Source organism: Callospermophilus lateralis, chromosome 11 (assembly GCF_048772815.1).
Source record: "Callospermophilus lateralis isolate mCalLat2 chromosome 11, mCalLat2.hap1, whole genome shotgun sequence".
NCBI lineage: Eukaryota > Metazoa > Chordata > Mammalia > Rodentia > Sciuridae > Callospermophilus > Callospermophilus lateralis.
In genome coordinates this window covers 4,624,740-4,650,806 of record NC_135315.1, presented here as the reverse complement: position 1 = coordinate 4,650,806, position 26,067 = coordinate 4,624,740, and the positions used below count along the sequence as shown (strand labels likewise).

Genomic DNA, 26,067 nt, shown 5'->3' with positions numbered 1-26,067 from the left:
AAACCAAGCCCCTCCACGCCCTGAGGAGGTCATGGCTCCCGGGACCCCAGGGGGCACCATCGGAGTCGTGTCTGCTGCCCGTTCAGTAAGACACCACAGGTGAGACAGGAGGGGCCAACTCCTCCTGGGGACAGGCGCTGAGCCCTGCCTGTCCACTTGGCCACAGCCGGCCACACGCACCCGATCACACACACACCCAGCGTGTGACCGCACAGAACTCTTTGGGCCAGTTGTACCCACACGGCGTGTCACAGGGAGTGTGGGGCTGGGCCTGAGGGCCTCAGGCTCCCGGGTCCCCTCAGGTCAGGCTTCCTGGGTCCCCTCAGGCCGCTGGGTCCTCGCAGGATCTCCCCCGTTTCTCCTGTTGTCCGAGGGGCGGTTTCGACTCTGTCCCAGCTGGTCCTGTGTGAGGGCCGGTGGCTTCGGGCCGTTGCCGAGTAGGATTCCGGGCCTCACTCACCCACGCCTTCCCTTGGCCAGGAGCCAGAGCCCAGGGACGTGTGCCGCTCTGCCACCTGGGAGCCCCGGGGCGTGGAGTGCACGGGCGCGTCTGGGTGGACGCCAGGCCGTCAGGGCCAGGGCCCAGCGTCCTCAGGTGTGGCTTCGGGCAGAGAGAAGGTGCTGTGTGGCCCTGGCCAGCCTGCGGGGAGGGTGTGCTGGAGGGACCGGCTGGCAGGCTGGACACAGGGCACCTCGGTGGGACTGTGGCCACTTGGTCTGCCTATGCCGGGCTGCTGGCCCAGGGCCGACCCTAGGCTAGCCGGGCCGACTGAGCAGTACCCTGGACACCCTGCCCGACACCAGGCCTTGTCACAGGTGACAGTTACTGTGACAGCGCCTACCTCCCTCGTGCCCGTCACCCCCACCACCGCGTCAATCCTGTACCCACCTGATGGAAGGCACAGAGAGGGCCAGGAACCCAGCCTCAGTGCACAGCCTCGAGGGGCCGCCTGGCTCTGCACCACCCTCTGCCCAGGGTGCCTGGTGGCCTGGCGCTGTGCGGTCAGCGTGGTTGGATTTCTCCCCTCTAAGCCTTTCCACGCTGGCTAGTTCACAGACAGAAGCCAGCCCACGTTGGAGTTTTGGGGTTCAGGGATGCAGCGCTGACCCTGCCTTCCTGGGAGCGGGGGAGAGTGAAGGGTCCACGCGGTGTTCACTCCGACTTCACCCGCAGCAGGCTGGGCCTCTTGGGCCGCACAGCTGGGCGCCGGGTCGCGGGGAGGCTGTTTCACCTCCCAGAACTGGCATCTCCAGAGCAGAGGAGCGAGGAGCGGGCCCCGGCAGCCGGGCGAGGCCCCTCCCGCGTGACGGGTCCTGCAGAGCCCTGTCCCCACTCCTCGGGGGCAGGCGGGCACTCACCAAGGAAAGAAAGAAATGAGATTGTTTCAGCTGCTGATCTGTGCTCCAAAGCGCTGGAGAATGGTGGGTAGGAAAGCCGCTGCTCAAACAGTCAGTTGGTTCGGCCGTGCGCATCCGTGACAGTCGAGCTGGAGAGAGCATGAGGAGCAGAGCATGCAAGTGCAAAGGCCCTGGGGTGGGAGCAAAGAAGCACTGGGAAGGCCAAGGTGGCAGAGCTTGTGAGGCCGGACGGGACGCAGAGCCAGGGTGTGCTGTAAGACATGCAGAGCTGTGGGAAGCTGCTGGATTTATTTTTTTAAAAAATCACATTACTGCTGTGTGAAAAATGGATTGGCCAGGTGGCCAGAGGGGAGCAGAGGGGCCGGTGGGAGCAATGGGAGATGGGCGGAGTGTCAGGGTCGTCCTGGCTGCCCACCCTGCCCTGCGGCTCCACCCTTCTCCCTGCCCAGCCCTTGGCCCCACATCTCTCCACTCTCCTGCCCCCTGTGCCATGGCCCCTGGCCACAGGTGTGTTTACCAGGCCTGGAAGAGCCCTGGTTGGCCCCTGCTGGGCATCCTGTGGGCATCCGAGCTGAGGGTCCTGCTCTGGGGCTGGAGGCCCACATCTGGCACATTCGCTGTCTCTCTGGTTCCTTCCAGGCCCGGCCTGTCCCCCGTCCCCTGCGCTGCCCTTCATCTCCTCCAGGGAGGGAGGGGATCTCCAGGCTGGGGGGGCGCGCCACCTCCCACTCCGTCCTGGGGAAGAGCGGCCATCCGTCATGCCCAGGGGGGCCCATCAACCCGCAGGCAGAACCGTGAATCCCGGGACACTGCGGCTTCAGGGCTGGGGACGGGTGTGTCAGGGCCTGCGGAAGGCCGCTGTCCCTCTCCCTGTGCACAGACACGCCCTCCCCCAGCCCTCCCCAGGTCAGCCCCAGGTGGAATTCTGCGGAAGCACCCCCTGCTCCTGGCCAGCTCTCACCCGCACCCGGACCCTCCACCTGGGAATTACTGTGGCTCACGAAGAACTTCACTGTCCTCCTCTGCCCTCTGGAAGCCTCTGGGCTGCCCCTGCCCCGTGGCTGGCCTGTCCTGGGGAGGGAAGACACGATCAGGTTAGGGTTTGCTGCATCAGCATCATATCGTGTTTCTAAAGCCCAAAGTAATGGTCTCTGAATTTTCCAAAGGGGCTTCCGCGCAGGGCAAAGCCCGCTGAGCTCGGAGGCTGGCTGCGCCCAAGTTCATCTGTAATTGTTGAATGTCCACCATGTGCAGGGTCCAGGCAGGGACTCGGGAGGGTGAGGGGACCCAGGGAGCTCAGACCCCCAGCCTTGCACTCATCCCTGACCCCCTCCTGAACACCTGCATCCAGTCCATCAGACTTGCCCAGAGTGCCCCTCCCTCCCCTCCCAGCTGCTCCCACCTCAGCAGCCAGCGAGATGGTTTTAGAAGGTCACATCCAGGCAAGTTAGGGCCACCAGAAGGACCCCAGCTCTTACCTGAGTGCGAGGAGAAGCTGCAGGAGCAGTGGCCAGAGGAGGGACTGGCTCATGCCTGGCCTCATGTCTCTCTGGCTCTTCCTGGGGCATGATGGTCTCCTGCTGCCACAGGACCTTTGTGCGGGGCCCTCGGTGTGGAATGCGCTTTCCCGGGTCTCCTTCTTCCCCTTCTTAAGTGTCCTGTGAGGCCTTCCCCGACCAGGTCCTATTTAAAATGTGCCCCTCCTCTCCCTGCCACCGTCTCGCAGGCTGTCTTCATGTTTACTTGTGCGTAGTCTGTCCCCCCTGGAACGTGCGCTGTGTGAGGGCAGGAGGGAGGGTGGGCCAAGGGGAGATGGAAGGGAGGGGTGCTCCTGGCCGGGGCCCCCCTGGCCAGCTGGACCTCGGTTTCCCGTCCTGTGCCCGGGGAGGGAGGGCGGGCTGCAATGCGTTGTTGCCAAGCTCAGATGAGCAGCTCCGCCCCAGGGGGGCCCAGGGGCTGCTGGGCAGCAGAGGAGCGCAGAGGCCCGGCTTCACCCTGGGGAGGATCTGAGCTCTGGAGACGGCGTCGTGGACATCGCGGCCACTGTGCCTGGGCAGGGTGTCAAAGAGCCTGAGCGGCAGTGGACATGCCTGTGGTCAGGGGAAAGCTGGGACTTAACTGTGACGACGGGGAAGAGCGGGTTGTCACGAGGTGGGCTGGCACCGCGCGTGGAGTCCAGTACAAATGACCTGCAGAGGAGGCAGCGGGCAGGGGCCGTCCAGTTCTCTTTCCAAATTGGAAAAAAAAAAACCCACAGTTAATTAAAAACACCAATTCCTGACCCTGTGTGTGTGGGGGCCATGTGGGTAGACTGGGTGGACAGGGCTGCCTGGCCGGAGCGACCAGCCTCCCTGGAGGTCTGTGTGTCCCCCGTGGGGACAGGGACCTTCCCTTGTCTGGACAGCATGGGACTCAGTTTCAAGAGGTCTCGTTTCTCTCAGCCCCGGTGCTGGTCCGGCTCCTGGATGTGCCCCTGGCTGTCGAGGGGCATCAGGAGCCCATGGTGCTGCAGGCCTGGGGCGCGGCCAGCCACGGGGAGGCCGTGGGGGGAGGGTTCACAGGGCAGCCGTGGCCCTCGGGGTGGAGGACCGGGGGAAGGCTCCGCAGGCCCAGGGCGAGGGAGACAGGTCCCAGTGAGCTTTGTCCAGCGGTCAGGAGAGGAGCCTGGGGAGCTGCCGAGCCTCAACCAAGGCCATGGCCAGGGTGGACACTGGGGGCAGGGTAGGCCAGGCCCCCAGGCCCCCGCTCTTGGCCTCCTGAGCCACCTCCAGCTGTGCAGGAGCAGCAGGGGGAGGGCGACTGGACGGCGGCCCGTGTTGTGTCCTGAGCAGTGACAGCGCCCTTACCCGTGGTGACCACAGAGCTCCTGCTGCTAAGTGTGCCCAGGTGAAAGGGGCACCCAGGTGTCTGCAGAAGGTCGGGGCCTGGGGTGGGTCAGGATGGAGGTGGACCATGGGATCTGGGGGCCCGACACCCTGGCTTTGCTGCGCCAGCAGGTTACCCATCCTGTTCCCAAGTAATGACGCCACACACAGCCAGCCTCCCGCTCCGTCCCTGTTTTCTTTTTGGTTGGTTGGTTGAGGATTGAACCCAGGTGTGCTTAACCACTGAGCCACATCCCCCGCCCCCCTTTTTTTATTGAAAATTTTTAAAAATTTGGTGACAAGGTCTTGCTAAGTTAGAGCCTTGCTAAGTTGCTGAGGCTGGCCTCTAACTTGGGATCCTCCCACCTCAGCCTCGCAAGTTGCTGGGATTACAGGTGTTCACCACCACATCCAGCTATCCCTGTTCATTGTGTGAGAGTGTGTGTGTGTGTGTGTGAGTGTGAGTGATGCATGCTGATGTATTTATTTTGGAGCAGAAGCAAGGAGCCTGCTCTCACTGGGGAGGGCTGCAGGCCCTGCCTTCTGCTCAGAGCCCTGGTCACTCCCTGTGCATCCACAGGCTCTGGGTGGGGCTGGGGGCTGAGGCAGGGACGGAGCAGGGACGGTGCCCGGGAGGCTGACTCGGGCTGAGGTGTCCGGCATCCCGTGTAGGGCGGGAGAGAGGCAGAGAACACGTCTCCGCCGTGTGCTGTTCCCGCCGTGCGTGTCTGTGGGCATCTCGTGTCTGTGGGCATCTCGTGTCTGTGGGTCTTGGTGTTCCAGGAGGAAAATGATCCATTTGGTAATAAAATAACTCCCAGCAGCTCGCCAGCCAGCGGCGGGGAAATCAATACCCCCGTTAATTGAAAGCAACCCCCATAAATCACGGGAGGGATGCGAAATTAACCCTCCCTTGGAAGCGCCTGGATGGCTCCTGGAGCCAAGGGTCTGGCCTGGAATTGGCGACCGTGTTGTGGGGCTGGGCAGAGAGACCAGTGAAGGGGACTCCTGGGGCTGGGCAGAGAGACTGGTGACCAGTGAAGGGGACTGGTGGGGGAGGGGCAGAGAGACTGGTGAAGGGGACTGGTGGGGCTGGGCAGAGAGACTGGTGACCGGTGAAGGGGACTGGTGGGGCTGGGCAGAGAGACTGGTGACCAGTGAAGGGGACTGGTGGGGCTGGGCAGAGAGACTGGTGACCAGTGAAGGGGACTGGTGGGGCTGGGCAGAGAGACTGGTGACCAGTGAAGGGGACTGGTGGGGCTGGGCAGAGAGACTGGTGAAGGGGACTCCTGGGGCTGGGCAGAGAGACTGGTGACCGGTGAAGGGGACTGGTGGGGGAGGGGCAGAGAGACCGGAGAAGGGGACTCTCTTGTGGGCCAGAGGGAGTTGAGGACCAGAGCCGATGGCCTAAGAAGGCGAGGAATGGAGCTCTGGGGCCCACAGGAGGCTGCCCTGTCGGGTGCCTGGGCAGTGCCTAGCAGCCAGCTGCACCAGGGTCACCTCAGGAGTGGGGGGCAGTGACCTGAGGCCTGGCTTGGCCCCCTTTTATTTCCTGATACCTGGTGCTTCGTGGGTGTGCGGAAAACACACGCTCCCCCATCCCACGCTCAGGTGCCCCGGAAGAGGCAGGGCTCACCCAGGGCACCAGCGTCCGAGTCCCTGCTGTCCCCTGCTCGCCATGTGGCCTTGGGAAAGCCCCAGTATCAGCTCTGGGCCGCTGTCAGTGCCGAGCTGTGAAGTGGGGGTCGGCTGGCCCGGCTTAGAGGTCCATCCTGGGCCCCAGGGCCCTGGGCAAGTTCCTGGGGACAGGTGCCATGAGAGGGCACTGAGAGGACTTGGAGGGCGCGGAGGGGAGGCCCCACCTGGCAGGGCAGGTGGACCTCCCAGACTTTGCTACGGAGCCGGCTGAAGTAACAAAAATACCAACCAACGACGATGATATCTGGCCATGGCTCAGCCACCCCGCTGGGCTCTGCCCCGTCCTCACCAGCAGCCAGTGAGCAGGAGCCAGTCCAGGGCTGCGGTTCAGAGAGGAGCCTGAGCCGGGCCTGCGACTCCCGGGCTGCCCACTGGTGCTGAGAGCTGGGCCCGTGGTTCTGAGCAGCGTCTCCCAGGGGCTGAGCGGGGCCCTGACTAGCAAGCAGGGCCCTGGGCGTGGCCCCTCCCCACTGGCCTGGCCTGGGCTCTGCTCACGCGGCTGTGCCAGAAGCCCGCCGTCCAGGCTCAGTGGGTAGAGGACCTTCCTTCCAACACTCACAGCAGACACAGGGAGAGAAATGAAAACACTCCGCACATAGTAGGACTGCAGGCTCGACCGAGGGACCAGTTGGAGGAAGACTGGGGTGCGTTCGACAGTGGGGGTAAGGCCTAGGGCGCTGTCCCCAAGTCCTTCAGCCTGAGCAGACAGATTCTAGGTTTGTGCCCTGGAAATGGGACAGGGTGGCTGTTGCCGAGGACACACCTCCTGCCAGGACAGTGTCAGCCTTCGTCACCTGTCATGAGGACGGTCCCACCTGGGGCGGGGGTCGCTAGCCCAGCTGGGTGCTCCGTCCAGGTCTGGTGCCGACGTCTGGTCCCCACGCCCACTTGAGTGTCCACCCGTCCTGCGTGAGATGGTGCTTCCCTGCCTGTCTGTCCCCAAGCCCACGTCCTGCCCCTCCTGCGGCCGTGTGGGGGATAGGAAGGGATTTCCTCTTGGCTCCCTTCCTGAGGACCAGGACCGGAGGCCCCTCGTTCCTGCTTGAAGATGAGTGCGGAGTCCAGGCCTTAAGGGAGGCCTGGCCCCGGGCCTCCCCAGGAGGATCCCCTCCGCCCGCTGCAGCCACAGTGCCCATCTCAGCACTGGGCTGGCTGGGCAGCTGGGGACCCGGCCGTCTGGTGAGAACCCGATTCTCCCCGAGCCACTGGTGCCACCTTGCCCCACCTCGGGGTCCTCGGGGACGACCCACGGGAGGGTTTGGTGTTGTATCGGCATCGTCTTGGCCAGGACGCTTTCTCTTGTCCTCGCAGGGAGAGCCCTGTCCACCTGCTGCAGTGTGGCTTCAGGGTCTTCCTCCGTCAAGGAGACGGAGGACCCTGTGAGTCTCCTGGGGCTGCTGTCAATCAGCGCTGCAGAGCCGGGGACTTGGGTGGCAGAAACTCGTTGCCGTGGGGTCTGGGGTCAGGGTCCGGTGGAGGGCGGCAGGCCCAGCTCCATCTGCGTGGTGAGGCCTCAGCTCCTGCCCGTCTCTGGCACCGGCTTTCTCCTCGGCCCGAGGCAGCAGAAGCCCTTCTTCCCGGGGTCCCTCCCCGTGAGGGTCCCTCCCGCGAGGACCCAGGCATAGTGACCAGGGCCAGCCGACTCCAGGAGGACCTCAGATCACACCTCCACGATCCTGTTTCCAAGTCAAGTCTCATTCTGAGGTTCTGGGGTCAGGACAGGAGCCTGTGCATTCTGAGGGGGTGGCAATTCCACCCTGTGTTGGTTTAAAGCCAAGATATTCACGTTGCATACGAAAACATTTCCTTCCATCTACAAGGTTCTCCCCTCCCTGGTTTTAAAAGAATTTCAAACATTTTCATGGGCATCAAAAGCTGTGCCCAGGCCATGCTGGAGTGATCAGCCTGGTGTCCCTGGGCCACGCTTGCTGGGGCCACCAGCGTCTCGCTGCACTGTCTCCCAGGCAGCCCCTGTCCTCCCTCCCATGGAGGCTCCCCAGCTCCGAGATCCACTGTGCTTTGAGGCCCTGAGACCTCTCCTTTTATTGTGTGTAGAAAGGTCTCTCAGGGCAAGGAGCCTAATCGTTTATTATTTGAAAATAGAATACAGGCGGTGGACTCGCCTATCATTCCAGCGGCTCCAGAGGCTGAGGCAGGAGGACCGCAAATTCATGGCCAGCCTCAGCACCTTAGAGAGGCCCTAAGCAGCTTAATAAAAAATCAGAAAGCTGGGGATGTGGCTCAGTGGTCAAGCACCCCTGGGGTTCAATCCCTGGTACCAAAAAAAAAAAAGTGCTTTGCAGATGCTAAGTCCATTACAATGACAGGGACACAAGTCATTTCGTTCTGAGCCAGCTGGACTCGCTAAACCAGACAGATGTCGCCTGTATTATTCAAAGCCTGTGTTAGCGATATGTTTCATCCAAAAAACGCTCATTGTAGGAAATCTGCTGAATCTCCCCAAGAGTTAAGCGCTGTGCTCTGTGGTTGGGTCTTTGGTATTTCCTCTTGGGAATGGGGTGACTGCTGCAAATGGGGAGCAGAAGCGCATCAAGCACTTATTGAGCACCTCCTGAATGCTGCAGTCCTGATATCAGCCCCCTGCCCTTTCTCCTGGCCCCTGCTCTTTCCAGTCAATCTCTCCATGATGCAGAGCGTCGCTGACCGGGCCTGAAAATCATGGGCATCCTTTGACTTCTTTGTCCTCCATAAGAGCAGCAGGCGGAGCCTGGACGTTAGCAGAGGGCACAGGTGGGGAGAAGACCCTGCGCTCAGCTGGGGCAGCCGGGAGGCCGGGGCTCCCTTTGTGACAGTTTGAAAACTGCTTTGGCTCCGTTCTGCGGATGGCGATTGTGTCAGTGGCCTAAGGTGGCCATCAAAAGTGACCCCAGAGGCGGCTCTGGGTCTGTCGGTCTGAATTCAAGGTGTTCCTCCGCGGCTCCAGGGAGGGTCCTGCCTCGCCCTGTGTGGTCCACACTGGGCGGAGCCAAGCTGCTCACTATCCTGCCTGGGGGTCTCAGGACCCCCTCTAGGGCTCAGCAGCCACCCAGCCACGTCCTGTCGCTCCCTAAGGCCTTGACTCCTGCGGGGGGGGGGGGGTGAGGAGCCCCAGGGAGAGGGGCTTCAGGAAGGGGGAGAGAGGTGGGTGGTCTGACCCACATGTCAGATGGCCTGGCAGGAGCCCCTCTTGGTCAGCAAGCCTGACCTGAAGCTGCTTCCCAGTCTCCTGCTCCGAGGCCACCTCCCTTCATGTTGGTTCTGCTTGGAGGGACGCCTTCCTGTCCCCTGGGTCAGTGTGGAAAAAGTCCCACAGACTATTTGGAGTTCATTTGAGAAGCCCATGGACACCAGCCAGTGTGTTCCCCCTGCTCTAGTGACTGTGCGTCCTCGGCAGGAGGGTAGCATCCCCAAAGGGTGAACACAGGCTCTACAGGGGCACAGCAGTCCTGGGCAGCCCAGTGGACTGTGGGCTCTGCGGGCTGCAGTACAAACACACATGGCCAGTGTTACTGGTGAGGAGAAGGAAAAAAAAAAATCTGAAAAAACTCCTTGGGAAGGTGATGATGTAAAAAGTGTGAGCCACCCCTCTCTAACCCAAATCCCTTTGCCACACTTCAGTCACAGTAGTGACAGTCACATCACTGACATGCCTGTGGGCTTCACACGGATGCTGCTGTTCTGTGTGCTTTACACCAGTTTCCTCAATCAGTTCTCACAATGGCCTTGTGAGGTAGCCACCAGTATCATCTCCATCTTAAACAAAAGTGCTGAGCACAGAGAGGCTAAGTGACTGGCTTTGGGTCACACAGCTCCCAAGAAGCTGAACTTCACCCCATCTCCCTGTGTATTATAAACTGAGGACCGGCTGGCTGTTCTCTTCCCAACAGCATCCATTGAGGATTTGGAGATCGGTGAGAAATAGTTCCTCTTGCTCCTGCCTCTGGACATTTTGCACATGGGAAACACCTGTCTCTCACCTCTCATTTTCATTGGTAATCTTCTAGATGGCTCTCAAATCTCCAACAAGGTTTGCTGATGCCCTGATTCTACAAATTGACTTTATTTGCAAATAGGGTCAGTGCCGATGTCATAAATGAAGATGAGGTCCTACTGGATCAGGGTGAATTGGAAGAAGAGGAAATGTGGACAGAGACGGGGCGACGTAGCCCAAACCTAGGCCCCAGGGAGTGCTGGGGCCACAGGGAGCTGAGAGAGGCAGAAGCTGCTCCCGCGTCCCGGGAGGCAGCCAGCGCTTTGCCTTCCAGCGTCCGGCCTCCAGAGCTGTCTTGTGCCGGGTTGTTCCAAGCCCCTGTGTCTGAGGGACTTGGCCACAGCAGCCACAGGAAACCAACCAAAGCCGTGCCAATTTTTTTTTTTTTTTTTTTTTTTTTTATGGTCACGGTCACTTCATTTTAATTATTTATTTTTGTTCGGCGCTGAGGATGGAACCCAGGGCCCTGCCCGTGCTAAGCAGCGCTCTGAGCTACACCCCCAGCCCCAGTGTGGTGCCACTTGCCATCTAGGACTTTTGTTTGTTGCTGAAGCTGGCATTGGGGTGCCAAACGGAACTATGAGGGGCGGGCTGGAGTGTGTGTGTGTGTGTGTGTGTGTGTGTGTCCGCGCAGGCGCACGTGTGTGTCTGGGGGGGCTCCTTCCCTCCCTGTCATCCGCCCGTTGTCCCTTCCTCTGCCTCTGTCCCCGCCAGCCCCCTCACTAGTTGTCCTTGGTAGATGGGCCACAGATGGTAGAAGTAAGGGGAAGGTGACCCAGGAGGGCAGTTGGCCACCGAGGGTCACTGCTGTGCCTTCTCTGGCAGACAGGTCCCCCTGCTCAGAAGAGGGGGGAGGCAGGCTGTGTAGACCCCATCAGAGACCAGGTCGGAAAAACCCTCCCTGCGGTTCCCACTAGATATGGCCAGGAAGGCCCCGGACCTTGGCTGGGGACAGGAGGGGGTGACATGGCAGAGCCAGAGGTGGCAGAGACCTGTAGGAAGTGGAATTGGTGTGTGGAGAGGGAACAGCCCCAGGGCTGACCTCGCAGGAGGAGACAAGGCCCGTGGGCTCCTCTCAGGAAGGGTTTGCGCAGGACGTCCAGGAGCTCCGAGCCCAGCGGCCATCAAGGCAAGGAGGCGAACTCGGCATCGAGGTGGGCGGAGGGCGCGGCGGTGGGGGCTCGCAACCCTTTAGGATGCCGGGGTCCACTCTGGGATGGTCACGGGAGTCGAGCAGCCGGGAGGCCCTGGGCTGCCGCGGTTGGAATTGATCTTGGTTCGGTGCCGGAGGGAGAGGACAGAGCGGGCAGCTGGCTGGGCCTGTGTCACTGGGGCGCGTTGGGCGCTCCTGCTCAGGCTCTTGGCAGGGGCTCCTCTCTGCTCAGGCCCAGGCAGGCCCCTGGGACACCTGCAGCGCCCTGGGCCACCCGTGGGCGTGGCTTTCCACTGGGTGGCCGCGACCCCATCCACCTGGCCTCGGCTCTCTCCGCCCTGGGTCCCGGCTGAGGCAGGGCTTGGGCGCCCCGAGGGCCGACGCTCCTGCCTTTGCTGAGTGGCCCAGGCCCCCGGAGGCCGGCCAGGCCGGTCCTGCGGCTCACCCCGCCTCTCCTGCCCAGGCTGCCCTCTGGAGCCGGCCTCATGGAGCGGATCCAGGCCATCGCCCAGAACGTGTCGGACATCGCGGTGAAGGTGGACCAGATCCTGCGCCACAGCCTGCTCCTGCACAGCAAGGGTGGGTGTCGGGTGTGCACCACGCGCCAGGGCTGTGCGTGGGTGCTCGGAGGCCTGACCCCTCCACTGAGCACCTGGCTCCTGCCGGGCTCTCAGCAAGGTGACCCAGGCCCACCCCACCCTGCCGCGGGGCGCCGGGACAGAGGAGGTCCCTGGAGTCCGGCCCCTGGGCTCGACAGCTCCCAGAGAGGGGCCTGTGGGGAGGGTCCCAGGCCCCTCCACTCCCGCCGACAGGGCTGCAGGCCTCTCCCTGCCCTCCTCCGAAAGGGCAGGGCCGCGCTGTGGGCGCTTGACGCCTTGCTGCTCCGGGCTCCTCGTGGGCTCCGGCCACCTCTTCCAGCAGGCGGGGGTGGAGGAGGGCAGCTCAGATCTGGGGACCCTGGTCAGGCCACTGAGCTCCTGGCCTTTCAGGTGATAAAACTCAGGCGGGTGGTGGAGGTGGGCCACCGCTGCCCTGTCCCATCGAAGACCATTCTGTCCCTCCCCGTCTCCCTCTTGGCTCCTCCCTGGACCCCTGTCCTCAGCATGCTGACCTCTCCCTACAGTGTCGGAAGGTCGGCGGGACCAGTGCGAGGCGCCCAGTGACCCCAAGTTCCCTGACTGCTCTGGAAAGGTGGAGGTGAGCCCTGGCGCTGAGGGGGGGGCCAGCGCGGCTGGAGGGTGGCCCCGGGGCTGTCCCAGCCTAGCCCTGGCAGTCTGACCTGGGGGGCTGTTCCAGCTAGGGCCTCTCTGCCCAGCCTGCGGCTCCGGCCCAGGCACAGCTGGCTGAAGCTGACCCCAGGGAAACAGTGTCTCTGCTGGACTCTGCATGGCCACCAACCCAGGCTCCCCAGGATGTCCCCCCAGGGGCTCCAGCACTTTCTCCTGGTAAACGAGCTACTAAATGTGGGCCATCGGGCAGCCTAATGCCTAACAGCTGGGAGAAGGAGTGGGACTGGCCGCTCTGTCCCCACCCTCCTGGCCAGCCCACGGCTGGCCGGGCTAGCGTCCCTCCCGCCCCCTCAGGGCCACTTCTGGCTGTGTGCCTGTCCCTGCGGGGAGCAAGTCACAGCTGTAAAGCCTCCTGGCTGCTTTTGAGGGGTGGGCGTGGTGTTGCAAACCCCTTCCTGGAGGACCACTGGGGGCGTCCTTCCCTGGACCTTGCCCAGGCCACTTGCCCTGTGACAAAGGGCCTGAGGCATGAAGGACAGGCCTGGCCTGCGCTGCTGCCCCTCCTGGCTTTCCCCTAGGACTTGGCCCCTGTGTATCCTGACCCACCTGCTCCCCCAAGGTTTTCCTCTGCTGAGGCCTAGGGGATGGAGGTCCTGGCCCTGCCTCCTCTGGGGACTTTGGTGGCCAGGACACATGGCCAGGTCTCTGCCCTTCCTTGCTGTGTCTCTAGGGCAGGACACACTTCATGGGCCCCATCCTGGGTGACCTGGGGTCCCTGGGGGTGTGCACGCAAGGGGAGCCTGCAGGGGCGGGGGCTGGTGATGCCACTGCTCAGACTCGGCCCCCTCCGCAGTGGATGCGTGCCCGCTGGACCTCTGACCCCTGCTACGCCTTCTTCGGGGTGGACGGCACCGAGTGCTCCTTCCTCATCTACCTCAGTGAGGTCGAGTGGTTCTGTCCCCCACTGCCCTGGAGGAACCAGACGGCGGCTCAGACGGCCCCCAAGCCCCTTCCCAGAGTCCAGGTAGGCCTGGAGGTGGGGGACGTCCCCCAGGCTGGACAGTCTCGGGGCAGTGGGAGAGACCTCGGCCCTGCCCAGGTGGAATCGGGCTGTGTCAGGAGGTGGACAGGTGGGAGGTCAGTCAGACAGTGTCCCTCCTCGCCCTGGGGTGCTGCTCAGCGAAGCTGCTTTCAGGGGCAGGCAGGGGCCCTGCAGGTGCCTCCTTAAGGGGCGGGGATAAGAGTGATAAAGGTGTCATTTGCTGAGGGCCTTCTGGGTGCAGTCACTTTCCTTGTACCTAAATCTCCTGGCCGTCCTTCTGCGGATGACGAGTCTTCGGCTTACAGTTAAGGGCGTTAATGCACCTGGTGAAGGGCAGCCCTGCCCCGACTCTGGCCACTGCCCTCACCGCTCCTCGCAGCGGCCCCCTAGGCAGGGTCCCAGCTGGGAGCTGAGCCGGGACACGCCAGCCTGGCTGGGGGTCCGTGTGGGGGGCGAGAGCCAGCTCCTCGGCTTTGGGGGCTGGTGGGCCCCTTGGAAAGGACAAGAGAAGTTGGAGCAGTCCCTAGCCTCACGAGAGGTGACAGTCCCTGTCCCCAGTGTGGCGGGGACGGGGGCCTGGCTGCAGGTCGGGGCTGGGAGAGCTGAGGTCGGGACCCACCTCTAGGCAGTGTTCCGGAGCAACCTGTCGCACCTCCTGGAGCTGATGGGCAGTGGGAAGGAGTCCCTGATCTTCATGAAGAAGCGGACCAAGCGGCTCACGGCCCAGTGGGCAGCGGCTGCCCAACGCCTGGCACAGAAGCTGGGGGACGTCTGGAGGGACCAGAAGCAGGTCTGTCATTCTCTCAGGGAACACGGCCTCCAGGGCTCAGGTGGTGCTCGGGGCCCGCAGCCTCTGGGCAGGCACAGGGCAGGCCCTCCGAGAAGTGCAGGGGGCTTCGTTGCAGAGGATCCGTAGCGAGGGAGGCGAGGATGGACGGGCCAGGATGGGTGCAGATCTCCATCTGTGGAGCTGGGCAGCACAGGGCCTGAGGAGCGCCCTGAGTTCTGCAGACAACTTGTTCCAATCAGGCAGAAGTCATGGCTTCTGCTGGAAGTTTTGGAATAAAAGTCTGGGGGAGACTTGTGCCCGTCCGTTCATCTGTCCATCCATCCACCCGTCTGTCCATCCACCCATCTGTCCATCCATGCATATACTGGAGAATTCCATGACTCCGTCTCCCCTGTTTATTTGTCTGAGTCCCTCTCATTGCCTGAACTGTCTCTTGTCTGTCTTTACCGTTGTCTGTCTGGAACATAACTCCTGACATCCCCAGTACCTGGCGGTGACCTTGGCCTCCCAAAGTGCCCAACCTGGGGACAGTGTCTGCTGCCACTGGCCCCCCAGCTGGTGAAGTGGGGGTGGGGGGAGGGCAGAGGTCTGCTGCCCTTCCACTGACCTCTTGCGTCCCGCTGACCCAGATTCTTGTCCACATTGGCTTCCTGACCGAGGAGTCCGGGGACGTCTTCAGCCCGCGGGTGCTGAAGGGCGGGCCTCTGGGGGAGATGGTGCAGTGGGCGGACATCCTGGCTGCTCTCTACATCCTGGGCCACAGCCTGCGGGTCACGGTCTCCCTGAAGGAGCTGCAGAGGTGAGTGCTGGGGACAGCCACTGCCCTGGGCTGGGGCCAGGAAGGGACCGAGGAGGACTATCCCAGGAGCCGCGGCTCCACCACAGGCCCCACGGCCCCCGGATCCTGGGTGGTTCCTGCTCGGTCAGGTACCGGCGTCCCCAGTTCCCCACTGGCCCGCTTGTCTGTCCCCTGCTTCTCCTTCCTGCTGACGTCCTGCCACACGTGGGATGCACCCAGGAAGTGTGTTTGCACAGCACGGTTCTAACGGTGTCCAGTCTCCGTCTCTGACCTGTGGTGGGGGGCAGTGTTTGCATTCAGGGCCTGACACAATCGGCTCACGGGGCTGAGCCTCGTCATGCAGATGGGTCCCTGGTGCCTGCCACTGGTGGGCCGGGCACACACACCCTGGGGGGTTTCTCTTCTGGAAACAGATCCCTTCCTGGGCCTACTGTGGGGGCTGGGCCACCTGGAGGGTGGGTGCTAGGGTGGCTGGGTGGTGCCCACCCTCTCTCCTCTGCTGAGTCTCCAGGGTCCCTCTCCTGCCATCTGTCAGAGGTGGAGCTCCTGGTGTTTGGGGAGAGGGTGGAGCTAAAGCTTGTGAGTGTGAGTGTGTGTGTGAGTGTGAGTGTGTGTGAGTGTGTGAGTGTGAGTGTGCGTGAGTGTGAGTGTGAGTGTGAGAGTATGAGTGTGTGAGTGTGGGTGTGAGTGTGTGAGTGAGTGTGTGTGAGTGTGCGTGTGTGTGAGTGTGTGTGTGTGAGTGTGAGTGTGTGAGAGTGAGTGTGGAGCAGAGAGGGAAGACAGGTTTCCTATGAAAGTACGTGGAATACGTGAGGACACCAGGGGTAAGCTGACCTCCTTGGTGTCGCTGCCCACCTCAAGATGGAGAGGCTCGGGAGGCCCTGGATCCCACCTCCCATTCCTCCGCCTCCCCCCAGAGGAAACCTAAGGCTTGAATTTTGTGATTATACTTCGCTTTTTTTTTTTTTTTTTTTCAAAAAGAGTTTTCCCCATAGGTGTGTGTCTATAAACGACGTGTGGTTCAGGTTTGGTCTGGTTCTGAGCTGTGTGACAGTGGCACCTACTGTCCTGGCCTCCGAGGCCTGTCTTTTCACCCATGGTTGCGTCGGACTTGTCCGTGCTGTTGCACGTGACTGTTTTCCAGTCATTTCCACTGCTGTGTAATATTCCACTGTGTGACTGTGCCATAATTATTCGTCAGTATTTGCTGTCTGTGAACATTTTTTCTTGCTTTAAAAATCATTCTGAGCCAGGTGCTGGGGTGTACATATGTAATTCTGGCAACTCTAGAGATGGAGGCAGGAGGATTGCAAGTTTGAGGCCAACCTTGGCAACTTAGCAAAGCCCTGTTTCAAAAATAAAAAATAAAAAGGGCAGGGGATATGACTCGGTGGTTAAGAGTCCTGGGTTCAATCCCTGGTACCAAAACAACAAAACAAAACAAAAAGCCCAAATGGGCTTGAACAGTGTATGCTGTGATGCTCACTCATGTCCCTGTCACTTGGGGCACCTGTGTAAGGATTTCTCAGGTCATTGAAGAGCCCACTCCAGGCTGGGAGCCGCCTGAAATCTGGTGCTGAACCCACAGTGTGTTCTAGTACAACCGTCCAAGGACAGATCCTTCAACTGAGGACATCTGAGAGACAGACCCTTCTACTGAGGCAGTTTCTCTGGGGTCCAGACTTAGATGCACAGTTTCCCCCCTCCAGCGGGGATTTAGGGTGCATGAAAATTCAACTTTATAAGAATATGCCAAACTGGTTTCCACGGTGACTCTGTCACCTGGCAGTCCCACCTGTTGGCCACACGCCCCATTCTTAGGGTGATCAGACTTGCTAAGTGAGGGTAGCATGCATGCGATGTCCCGTCCTGGCATTTCCTGACAGCCACGAGTCCCATCCTGGCTCGGCTGTCGCTTCTTGTTGGTAGGAAACGTGGCCTCCTGGTCTGCCTCTTCCTGCCAGGTCCGTCTTTTCATGGAGCTGGAGGGGTTCTCCACACACCCCAGGTATAAATCCGTGTGAGTTGTGTGTTAAAGATCTAATTTGTGTGCATCTCTTAAATTTCCTTCTGCGTCTTTCCCTCCAAGGGGCCGAAGGGCTTAGCTGTGACATAGTCCACGTCACCACGGTTTCTCTTCACGCTAGCGATTTGGTGCTGGGTGGGCTCCATTCTTCCTTCTCGAGGACTTTTGGATGGGATCTCTAGTTTTGCCCCAGGGCCTAAGGAAGGAAGCCCCGGATCCTTCGAGTGTGTCCTCTGTGAACCCATTCACTTATTCTCAGGTGCTTTCCTAGCAGGAATGAGATTCCTCCCCGAGCCTGCCTTCCATCTTGGTGATGTGTGTTTCTAGATGTCACTTTCTTCTGAAAAGTCCCTAGTGCTGATGCTCGGTGGCACAGAGGAGACACTGAATGTGGGGACAAAGCCATCAGTGATCTCAGTTCACTGGCGCCCTGGGAGCTCCTGTTGGGGGCAGCTGTTCAGCCTTGGCAGTTCGTACCCTCCCTGGGCTCTGCCAGGAACCCAGGTGGACTTCCCATGGAGCAGTCCTTCCGTGGAGCAGTCGTGTTGAGTTAGGAGAGGAGGCTGGGCCTGGGTGTGTTTTGAGGAGGCCACTCCATGAACTGGTGGTTGGGAGGCCACACACTGGAGTTATTTTTAGGTTAATGTGCTGTCTCCAGGAGGCTCAGGAGAGAGGAACAAGTGAGTGGGGGTGGGGCAGTGGGCAGCAGGCTGTGCAGGAGGAGGTGCCCCCTGCAGCCTCTGCTGCTGAAGGTCACCAAGCCCCTAGGCCAGGAGCCAGCTGGGAGCTGTCCCCGAGTGCTGGTGCTGAAACAGGCAAGCTTCTGCTCTGGGCCAGGCGAGCAGCGCGCCCCTCACTGGGGATCTCGCCCCGTGGCATCTTATTGAAGGGTCCTGCTGTTCATGTGGCACAGGCCACTTCAGAGCAGAGGTGTGCCTGACTGCCTCCCGTCAGCGCCCACTGCTGCAGGCGGCGCTCTGCCCACCCTGCTCCCTCCAAGCAGAGAGCTCAGGGGGTGCACAGGCTGTCTGTGGAGCAGAGGCCGCCAAGGTAGTCCACGTTTGCAAAGAATGAAAAAGAGACGTTTCCCCAGCCTGGAGGCTCCTGCAGGAAAGTCAGAGGGTGGGGAGGAGGAGGGAGAGGAAAGGGGCCCAGGTCAGGGAGCCAGACCTGCCTCAGGCAGAGCAGCCGGCAAAGCTCTCATGGGTCCTCAGAGACCTGAGATGCAGCAGGACTCCTAAGGGCATCTGGAGCTCCTTGTCCCAGGCTCAGCCACACCAAAGCCCTGGTGAGTGGGGAGCATCCGTCTGTCAGGCTCCCCGCCCCGCGCTGTCCGCCGGTTGGAGGAAGTGCTGCCCAGCAGAGTCAGACTGGGCAGGGCCTGGGCCAGAGGCTGGAATGTGCTTTGGTTACTGATCCCTGGAGGAGACGGGGAGCTTCTCCTGCCTGCTCCTGGCAGCCCGCACAACGTCCAGCGGACCGTCCTGCTGGAGAGAAGCAGCGAGCTCAGGAGTCCCTGAGGGCAGACATTTACCCCAGTGGCTCCTCTCAGCCTGCGGGGGCTTCTCCCTCAACCTCCACCCCAAGTCCTCACCTGCCCAGAGCTCTGCCAGCCCTCTGGCTGCTCCCTGGGGCCTGGAGTGGCCACATTGCCCATCCCAGTGCCTGAGCAGTGACCATGGGGTGGCTTCACTTGGAGGCCCTGGTGAACAGGCCAGGATTGGAAGATGCCCCTGCGGCCGCCCCTGTCACGACTCATGTTGCACATGCGTGTACACATGTATGCACACACGCACGCCCACGCACACGTCCCTCCACCCAGGGCACATGCCCAGGCCGCCTCGGCATCACACACACATGCGTGCCTGTGCAAATGCCTGCTCTTCATACGCACACAGTGGGCCTCTCCACACCCCCTGCACACACATGTACACACAGGCACACACATGCACACGCTCCCCCTTCCCCGCAGCCCACAGAGAGCCGGATCCTTTCCCTAAGCCTTCACTTCTTGACAGGCTCCTGCTGACCCCGAGTCCCAGAGGCAGGGTCTCCAGGGAGCGGGCCCCTCTCTGACTCACCCAAGGCTGTGCGATGCCCTGGCCTGAGGTCCCCCGCGGGTGGGAGGGAGCATCTTGCTCAGAGAGGACCGAGTGGTATAAAGGGCTCAGCCCCCACGGGGGATATCCTTAGGAAGGTGCTTCCTGAATCTATTACCAGATACGGTTGACAAACAACTAAAAGCTGTTAAAAATAAAAACAGATCCGCCTTCCCCAGGAGAATTCCCCAGGTAGGTCTAGGAGATCATCACATGGGCTCTGAGCCTGGCTGCAGCAGGATGCCCGAGAGCCTCGGGCACAGCCAGGTTGGGCCCCTCCATTAACAGATTTGGATGGGGGGTCAGTTTCTTAATGCCCCCCAGGGGATTACAGTGAGCACCAAGAGTTGGGGAGGGCCAAAGCTCAGCGGTCTCCCCTAGTACCACCCGGTGGCTGTGGGCTGGGCACATTGAGGAATACCAATGGCTCTGCGCTGACCGGCACAAAAGGACTGTCCTTAGTGTCCCCGGTGTGGGGCCTGCAGAGTGGCACTAGAGCCCAGGTGGGGCTCAGGTCTAGAAGATTTGGAGGGTATGAGGATTCCTCCTTCAGCCTCTGCACCCCTGAGGCTCCCAGGACACCCTTGGTGCCAGGAGCCGGGAGCTAGGGTGAGGTGAGTGCAGGGGTTGGGCCAGGGAGGCCCCTTGGAGGTGGCCAGATAGTGGGCCTCTTGTGACCTTCCTGGGGTGGGGAGGGAACCTGGTGGCCTGCAGTGTGCTTGGTGCCACACGCTCTTGAATGCAGGGTGCTTTTCTCCCTTCTTTATGGTTGTAAAGGGGGGCGTATTGGACCCTGCAGTTGAGGGAGGAGGCAGAGATGAGGCCAGCGTAGAGGCTAAGCTGTGAAGGCCTCAGTTCTCTGCCAGGGCCACCCTGACCTCCTAGAATGGGAGATGTGAATTCAACAGGAGCCTGTGGACCTCCTGGGGCTGCTGTAAGGAAGACAGCAAAGCAGGGGTCCTCTCCCCCTCTGGAGGCCAGGAGTGTGAGGTCCAGGGGTCAGCAGGGTTGCCTCCCTCTGAGGCCAGGCTCTCTCCTGGCTCCTGGTGGTCGCCTGGCATTCTCTGGTGTGCCTTGCCCCACCCAGACCTCTGTCCTCCTCTCTGCCGGGCCTCCCTGTGTGCAGGCCGGTATCCAGGCTTCCCCTGCTGGGCGGACACTGGCCCCCAGGCTCTGATTTCAGTTGGAACAGGGCTGTAAAGACTGACCCCCAAAGAGGGCCGCACAGGAACTAGGGTGGGACTTCAGCTGTGCCTGGGAGGCGGGGATCCCCGGACAAGCTGGTAACACTGAGCCTGGACCCGGGCGGCCTGCGGGGGCGGTGGGTGGGGGGGAGCAGGGCTGGCTGGCAGCCTGAGAGCGTCTGGGAGCGGCGCAGGCTGGCTTGGAAGTAGGTCCGTGGAGGCAAAGGTCCTCTGAATTCCCCATCTCAGCTTCTGTGACCGCGGCGTCGCCCTTGGCTGGCCATGACCCGTGTGGGAGGGCTGCCGGACGAAGACCGGGTTGTACTCTTGTCATAGATTCACAGACGCACACAGCAGATGTCACGGCCACTGACTACGCACTAAGGCTGGACGGGGCCAGCCTCTGTCGGCCCCGTGTCCTGGTGTTTTAATTAAGCGGCCCGCTGCAGTGAGTCTGCGGCTTTGCTTCGTGGGGCCGCGGGGACCCAGTGGCTTGCGGGCAGATGCCCTCTGCGGGGACAGGGACCCCAGACATGCCCCTGAGGGAAGTGCCGGCCAGGGCCCCGCCCACCTGCTGCCTGCCCGTGGTGGTCGGGAATGTCCCCGTCCCTGGGCAGCCTTCCCTTCCCGCATGCAGAGAATCAGCTGTGCTCATCAATTTTATCTGCATAATTTCAAGCGTCATTAATCGTACATGGCACGAGGAAAAACGACGGCTCTTCCTCCATCCATGAGTGAAATTGGGTTTAGTGGAAAATTAGTTGACTAAACTGGCCCATGATGGGAACCTGAGAGGAGAATGTTGAAACATGGAGGACCAGGAGGGGACCCTGGCCTGCCAAGTGTGGGGCCAGGCTGGGAGCTGGTCCCCAGCCAGGGACGTTTGTTCAAGGGAAGTACCCGCAGGGTCCCCAGGGATGACCGCAGTGAGGACCACATCTGGTTCCCTGGGCAGTACAGCTGGACTAGCCGGAGGCAGCAGCCTTGGGGTTTGAACCTGGTCAGACCTGGCTGTGACCGACTCCAGCCCGTCCGAGCCGGGGCAGAGGGGCCCAGCTGGAGCTGAGCAGGACCAGACTCAAGCGGGCAGCTCCAGCCAGCCGCCGGGGAGGTGCCTCCTGTCTCAGGGGTGCTGTGGTGTCCAGGTGTCCCTGGACTTCATGTGCTGGGGACCTGGTCTGCAGAGTTCTGTGCTGACGGCATTCGGAGCTGGACCTCTGGGCAGTGTGTGGTGGGCTTTCATCTCCGTGGCCAAATACCGGACGTGAAGTCCTCGAAGGAGCAGAGGTCTGCTTGGGCTCCCGGTTTCACCATGGTTAGCTGGTGCCGTCACTCTGGGCCCGAGGTGGGGTGGGACGTCACACTGGAAGGGCGTGGTGGAGGGGAGTGTCCCGGGAAGAGGGTCAGGGCGGGGAAGGGACCTGGACTGTCCCCAGTGCCGGCTTCCTCCAGCGAGGTCCCACCTCCAGTGCTGCATTCAGCTGTCAGTGGGGTGACCCACCACACTGAGGGCTCCGCGCGGAGGTCAGGGCTCCTGTCCAGTGGAGGCATCAGAGCCCGCCTCCCGCCTCTGGACTTGCGGCTCGGGAGCCTTGCTTTGGACACGGGAGCTTTTCAGGGACATTCCAGATAGGAACTGTAACAGGAGGTGACTAGGAGAGGTGAGAACCTGAGGGTGGGGCCAGGGAGATGGTTTATCAGAGGAAGAGAGGCCCATTAGCACATGTGCCTTCTCCTGTCACATGATGCCCCCTCTGTGATGTCAGGCCCCCCGTGGGTGCCAAGGAGATGCCATCCGCACGCTCTTAAACTTCCAGTTTCCAGAACTGTGAGTTAGGTAAACCTCTCTTCCGTCTATGATCATCCAGTCTGTGGTATTTAGTTATAGCAACAGAAAATGGACCAACAGGGATGGGGGCGGAAGAGAAGCACTGAGTTTGGGTGCCCGTAGGAAAGACCTTGAGGAGCTCCAAGCATATGATTGGCAGTGCCTGTGGCAGCAGCTGGGAGGTGTGGAGTGCAGAGGGAACCTTGGAAGTTGAACCCACGTGTGGATGAACGGCCGGCCGAGTGGCAGGGAGGCTGGAGAGCAGAGACTGGAGAAACCCGCACTCCCAGGCTGGGAGGCAGAGGCCAAGGGGCAAAGCAGAGGGGTGGGACACCACGGCCAGAGAGGGTGCTTCAGAAAGGACAGGGTGGCCAGAGATGCCCCACACTCCTTCAAAGTCAAGCCAGGGGCTGGGGCTGGGGCTGGGGCCCAGTGGTGCAGCACTTGCCTGGCATGTGTGAGGCACTGGGTTCAATTCTCAGCACTATGTATAAATAAATAAATTAAGTAAAGGGTCATCAACAACTAAATATATTAAAAAAATAAAGTCCAGCAAGGTGCTGGGCACAGTGGCCACACCGGTAATCCAGTGGCTTGGGAGGCTGAAGCAGGAGGATCTCGGGTTCAAGGCCAGCCTCAGCAAGTTAGTGAAGCACTGAGCAACTCAGTGAGACCCTGTCTCTAGATAACATAGGTTCTAGAAGGGGCTGGGGATGTGGCTTAGTGGGTAGGTGAGCACCCCTGGGTTAAACCTCTGGTACCAAATAAAAAATAAAATAAAATAAAGTCCAAGAAATCTGGCCACAAGGAAATCATTGTCGACCCTAGAAAGAGCCATTGATTGAGTCGTGGGGGCAAAGGTCATAGACTCAGCGGCTGTGGAGGGCCTGGGGGGAGAGTTCCAGGAGGGGCAAGAGTCTCCCCCGGGCTGTGGCTCACAGTGCCCCAGGCTGGGCTTACACAGCAGGAGCCGACCAGCTCACAGCTCTGGAGGCCAGAGTGCGAGTCCAGGCGTGGGCAGGCTGGGCTCCTGGTGAGGCTGGGAGGCAGAGTCCCCTGCAGGCCCCACTCCCCATCTGTGGCCCTCCTAGGCTTGGAGATGGCCGTCTTTCTGCGTCTCCACTTCTCTTGCCCCTGCGCGTCCTGGGTCCGAGTTTCCTCTTTGTATGTGGACATGGTCACACTAGATGAGGGGTCCCTGGGTGGCCTCCCCTGGACCTCACCTGTTACTGTGTGAGGCCACGTTCGTGGGTACTGGGACAGGGTGTCAGCAGCGTTAGGGAGGCACGTGGGCGTCACCGAGGCTGGCCTATTTTTCAAGGTGGGAGAGTTGTCAGCAGGTTTAAATGAGGGCGTGAAGGAGACAGAGTGGGGAGAAGTTGGGTGGCCAGGACAGAGGGAGGAGACCGGGGGTGTGGGTGCTGGAGGGCACAGGGTTGGGGGCTGGGGACAGGGCACTCCCTCTGATGGTTTCCATTTTATCTTGATGGGGAGGGGAGTATTTTCTGGAAATGGGGGGACGAGGAGGGGAGGAGACATGCTCTGAAACACACCCGCCTGCACCCGGGCTTGTCCTGGGTCACCCTCAAACAACACAATCCAACCAAGTGGGAGGGGATGCCAAGTGGGCGGAGGCTGGGGAGTGTGGTGTTTCAGCTCCTTATATTCTTTGCTTCATTTTCTGGATGCTTGGAATATTTTCGGATGTTTCAGTCCATGGATAGGAAAAGGGAGAGAAGCGCTGGCTCCTTCCTGGGCCGAGCACCTGTGACTGGCGTCCCCATGGGAGGAGCTGGGCAGGCAGGCGAGCGACTGACTGACAGGGAATCCCAGCCTCCTCCTGTCTCCATTTTTGTTCTGCTGTCCAGTGCCTGGGCACCTGGCGCAGGAGGGGACCTTTGCCAGGGGCTGGATGACTTCAGTGTTTCCCAAGGAATCTGGGGTGGGGCTGCCCTGGTCCAAGCCCCTCATTCTCCCTTGGGGTCCAGGGGGGACACAGGGTCCCCAGCCTCCCTGCCCTGCTGCCCTGGAGAGGGTCGGTTGTGTGCACGTCAGGCCCCTGGAGAAGCCGCACCATCTGCCCTCAAACCTCGTCCTGAGGCGGCCGTCACCTCCCTCCCCAGCCCTGCCCTGGTCCCCTCGGTGAGCAGGCGGCTGCAAAGGCAGTTAATGAAACCCCGGCTGTGGGCAGGGTCTGCGCACTCAGGCGGGTGGGGTGGCCTGGGGGCCAGATGGGGTGCCTTGGGGCGCTGCTTCCAAGAGGCTGAGGTTGGGGTTCTTCCCTGGAGCAGGCGTCGGGGTTCTGAGGCAGGAGAACCCTGTGCACCCGGAGAGGGTCTTGTCAAATGGGGACAGAGGAGGCTGGTGAGGGGGACGCTGGGCAGAGTGGGCCTGGAGGGCAGCACCCTCAGAACTGACCCTCAAACCACAAAGGGGCTTTGATAAAAGGGAGGCAGCCTCCCGGAGGCCAGACTGCTCTCTGCTCGGCCTTTTTAGGAAGGACTCAGAGCCCTCGCCGTCCCCTCAGGGGACACCGGGCTTCACATCTCTCCTTTCAGCCCACGTTTCATGCGAGGTTTGTTTTGCTGGGGCTGGGAGTGGAGTCCTGCCCGTCCTCTGCCCTCCAGGGCCTCTGCACAGAGGTTTGTGGGACTAGATGGACACATCAGAGCCAGGGAAATGAGCTCCACCAGGAACTGAAGGGAACTTGACATCAGGCCCCCCCTGGGAGCACGCAGATGGCCTGGGGCCAGCCTGGCACCTGGAGCCGCCCAGCCCTGGGTGACGGGGCCAGCCGCTGGGCGGTGGTGGGTGGCAGGCCTGGTGTGGACCGGGAGCCTTGGCCGTGCTCAGCCTCCACAGGCGTTTGTTATATAAACCCGCCAGTCTGCAAGATGTGCGGGAACAGTGGGGGCCACGCTCCCCCCCACCCCCGCCACCCCCCAGCAGCAGCGGCCGCTCCCAGAGTCCAGGCGTGAGTCTGCGGATTCGCTGGCTCTCCTGGGAGCTGGGCCTATTCTTAGCCCTGAGCTCACTCACTAGGAAAAACACCCGGGAGGACGCGCTGGCCTGGGGCAAGGTCCCCGTCGTGGCCGCGGGGGTGGGGAGACACCTGCCCTGGTTTTCCCTTCTGTCCTGTGGTCACTGTGGCCAAGGGGTGGTTGGATGTGCTCCCATCTGCTCTGAGCCCCTTGCTCCAGGGGTCCTGGCAGCTCTCCTTGGCAGGACCCCCGAGGCACTGGGGCATGTGGGGGTGTCCAAGGACACTGCCTTTGCAGGAGCAGAGGGAGCCAAGGGTGGGCCCATCTTGAGGGCATCAGGAAGCTCCTGTCGGTCAGCCCATCCTGAGCAGGAGAAGAAAGCCCGTGGGAGAACACCATTCCTTCCTCATTAGCGATCCTAACCTCTGCATCCCGAGGCAGCTCATTAGGTGCCCGGTTAAATCTCTGGCCCCTCCTCTGCGAGGCAGTGCCCACGATGCTCAGGAGGGAGGTGGGCACTGGATGGGCTCAGAGGGCCAGCAGGTGCCTGGGGAGACGGAAACATCCGGGGCCGTCCCTGCCGTGCGTTCCCAGAAAGCAGATGCGTCCAGAGGAGCTGAGGATCCCTGCGTGCGCTTTATCACTGGAGCCAGAGATCTCGGAGCCCTTTGTAGGAATTCGTTTTAATTAGGTCCTTCCCACACAGAGAGAGGAAGAGAGAGAGAGAGAGGGAGAGGGAGAGAGGAAGAGAGGGAGAGGGAGAGAGAGAGAGGGAGAGAGGGAGAGAGGAAGAGAGGGAGAGGGAGAGAGAGAGGGAGAGAGGAAGAGAGAGAGAGAGAGAGAGAGGAAGAGAGAGAGAGGGAGAGAGGAAGAGAGGGAGAGGGAGAGAGAGAGAGAGAGAGAGGGAGAGAGGAAGAGAGGGAGAGGGAGAGAGGAAGAGAGAGAGAGAGAGGGAGAGAGGAAGAGAGAGGGAGAGGGAGAGAGGAAGAGAGAGAGAGAGAGAGAGAGAGGAAGAGAGAGAGAG

The 26,067-nt window shown here is 61.3% G+C and overlaps 1 protein-coding gene across 2 annotated transcripts in view; it reads left to right on the top strand.

The window, feature by feature from the left end:
• Positions 1-26,067, top strand: part of Mgat5b (alpha-1,6-mannosylglycoprotein 6-beta-N-acetylglucosaminyltransferase B) — a 59,604-nt gene that overhangs the window by 11,795 nt on the left and 21,742 nt on the right. For both annotated transcript variants that reach the window (XM_076870767.2, XM_076870768.2), the window contains exons 4-8: positions 11,529-11,644; positions 12,189-12,262; positions 13,148-13,318; positions 13,962-14,126; positions 14,756-14,925. In XM_076870767.2, the coding sequence (XP_076726882.2) occupies positions 11,529-11,644; positions 12,189-12,262; positions 13,148-13,318; positions 13,962-14,126; positions 14,756-14,925 (696 nt within the window). The remainder of the gene's footprint in view (positions 1-11,528; positions 11,645-12,188; positions 12,263-13,147; positions 13,319-13,961; positions 14,127-14,755; positions 14,926-26,067) is intronic.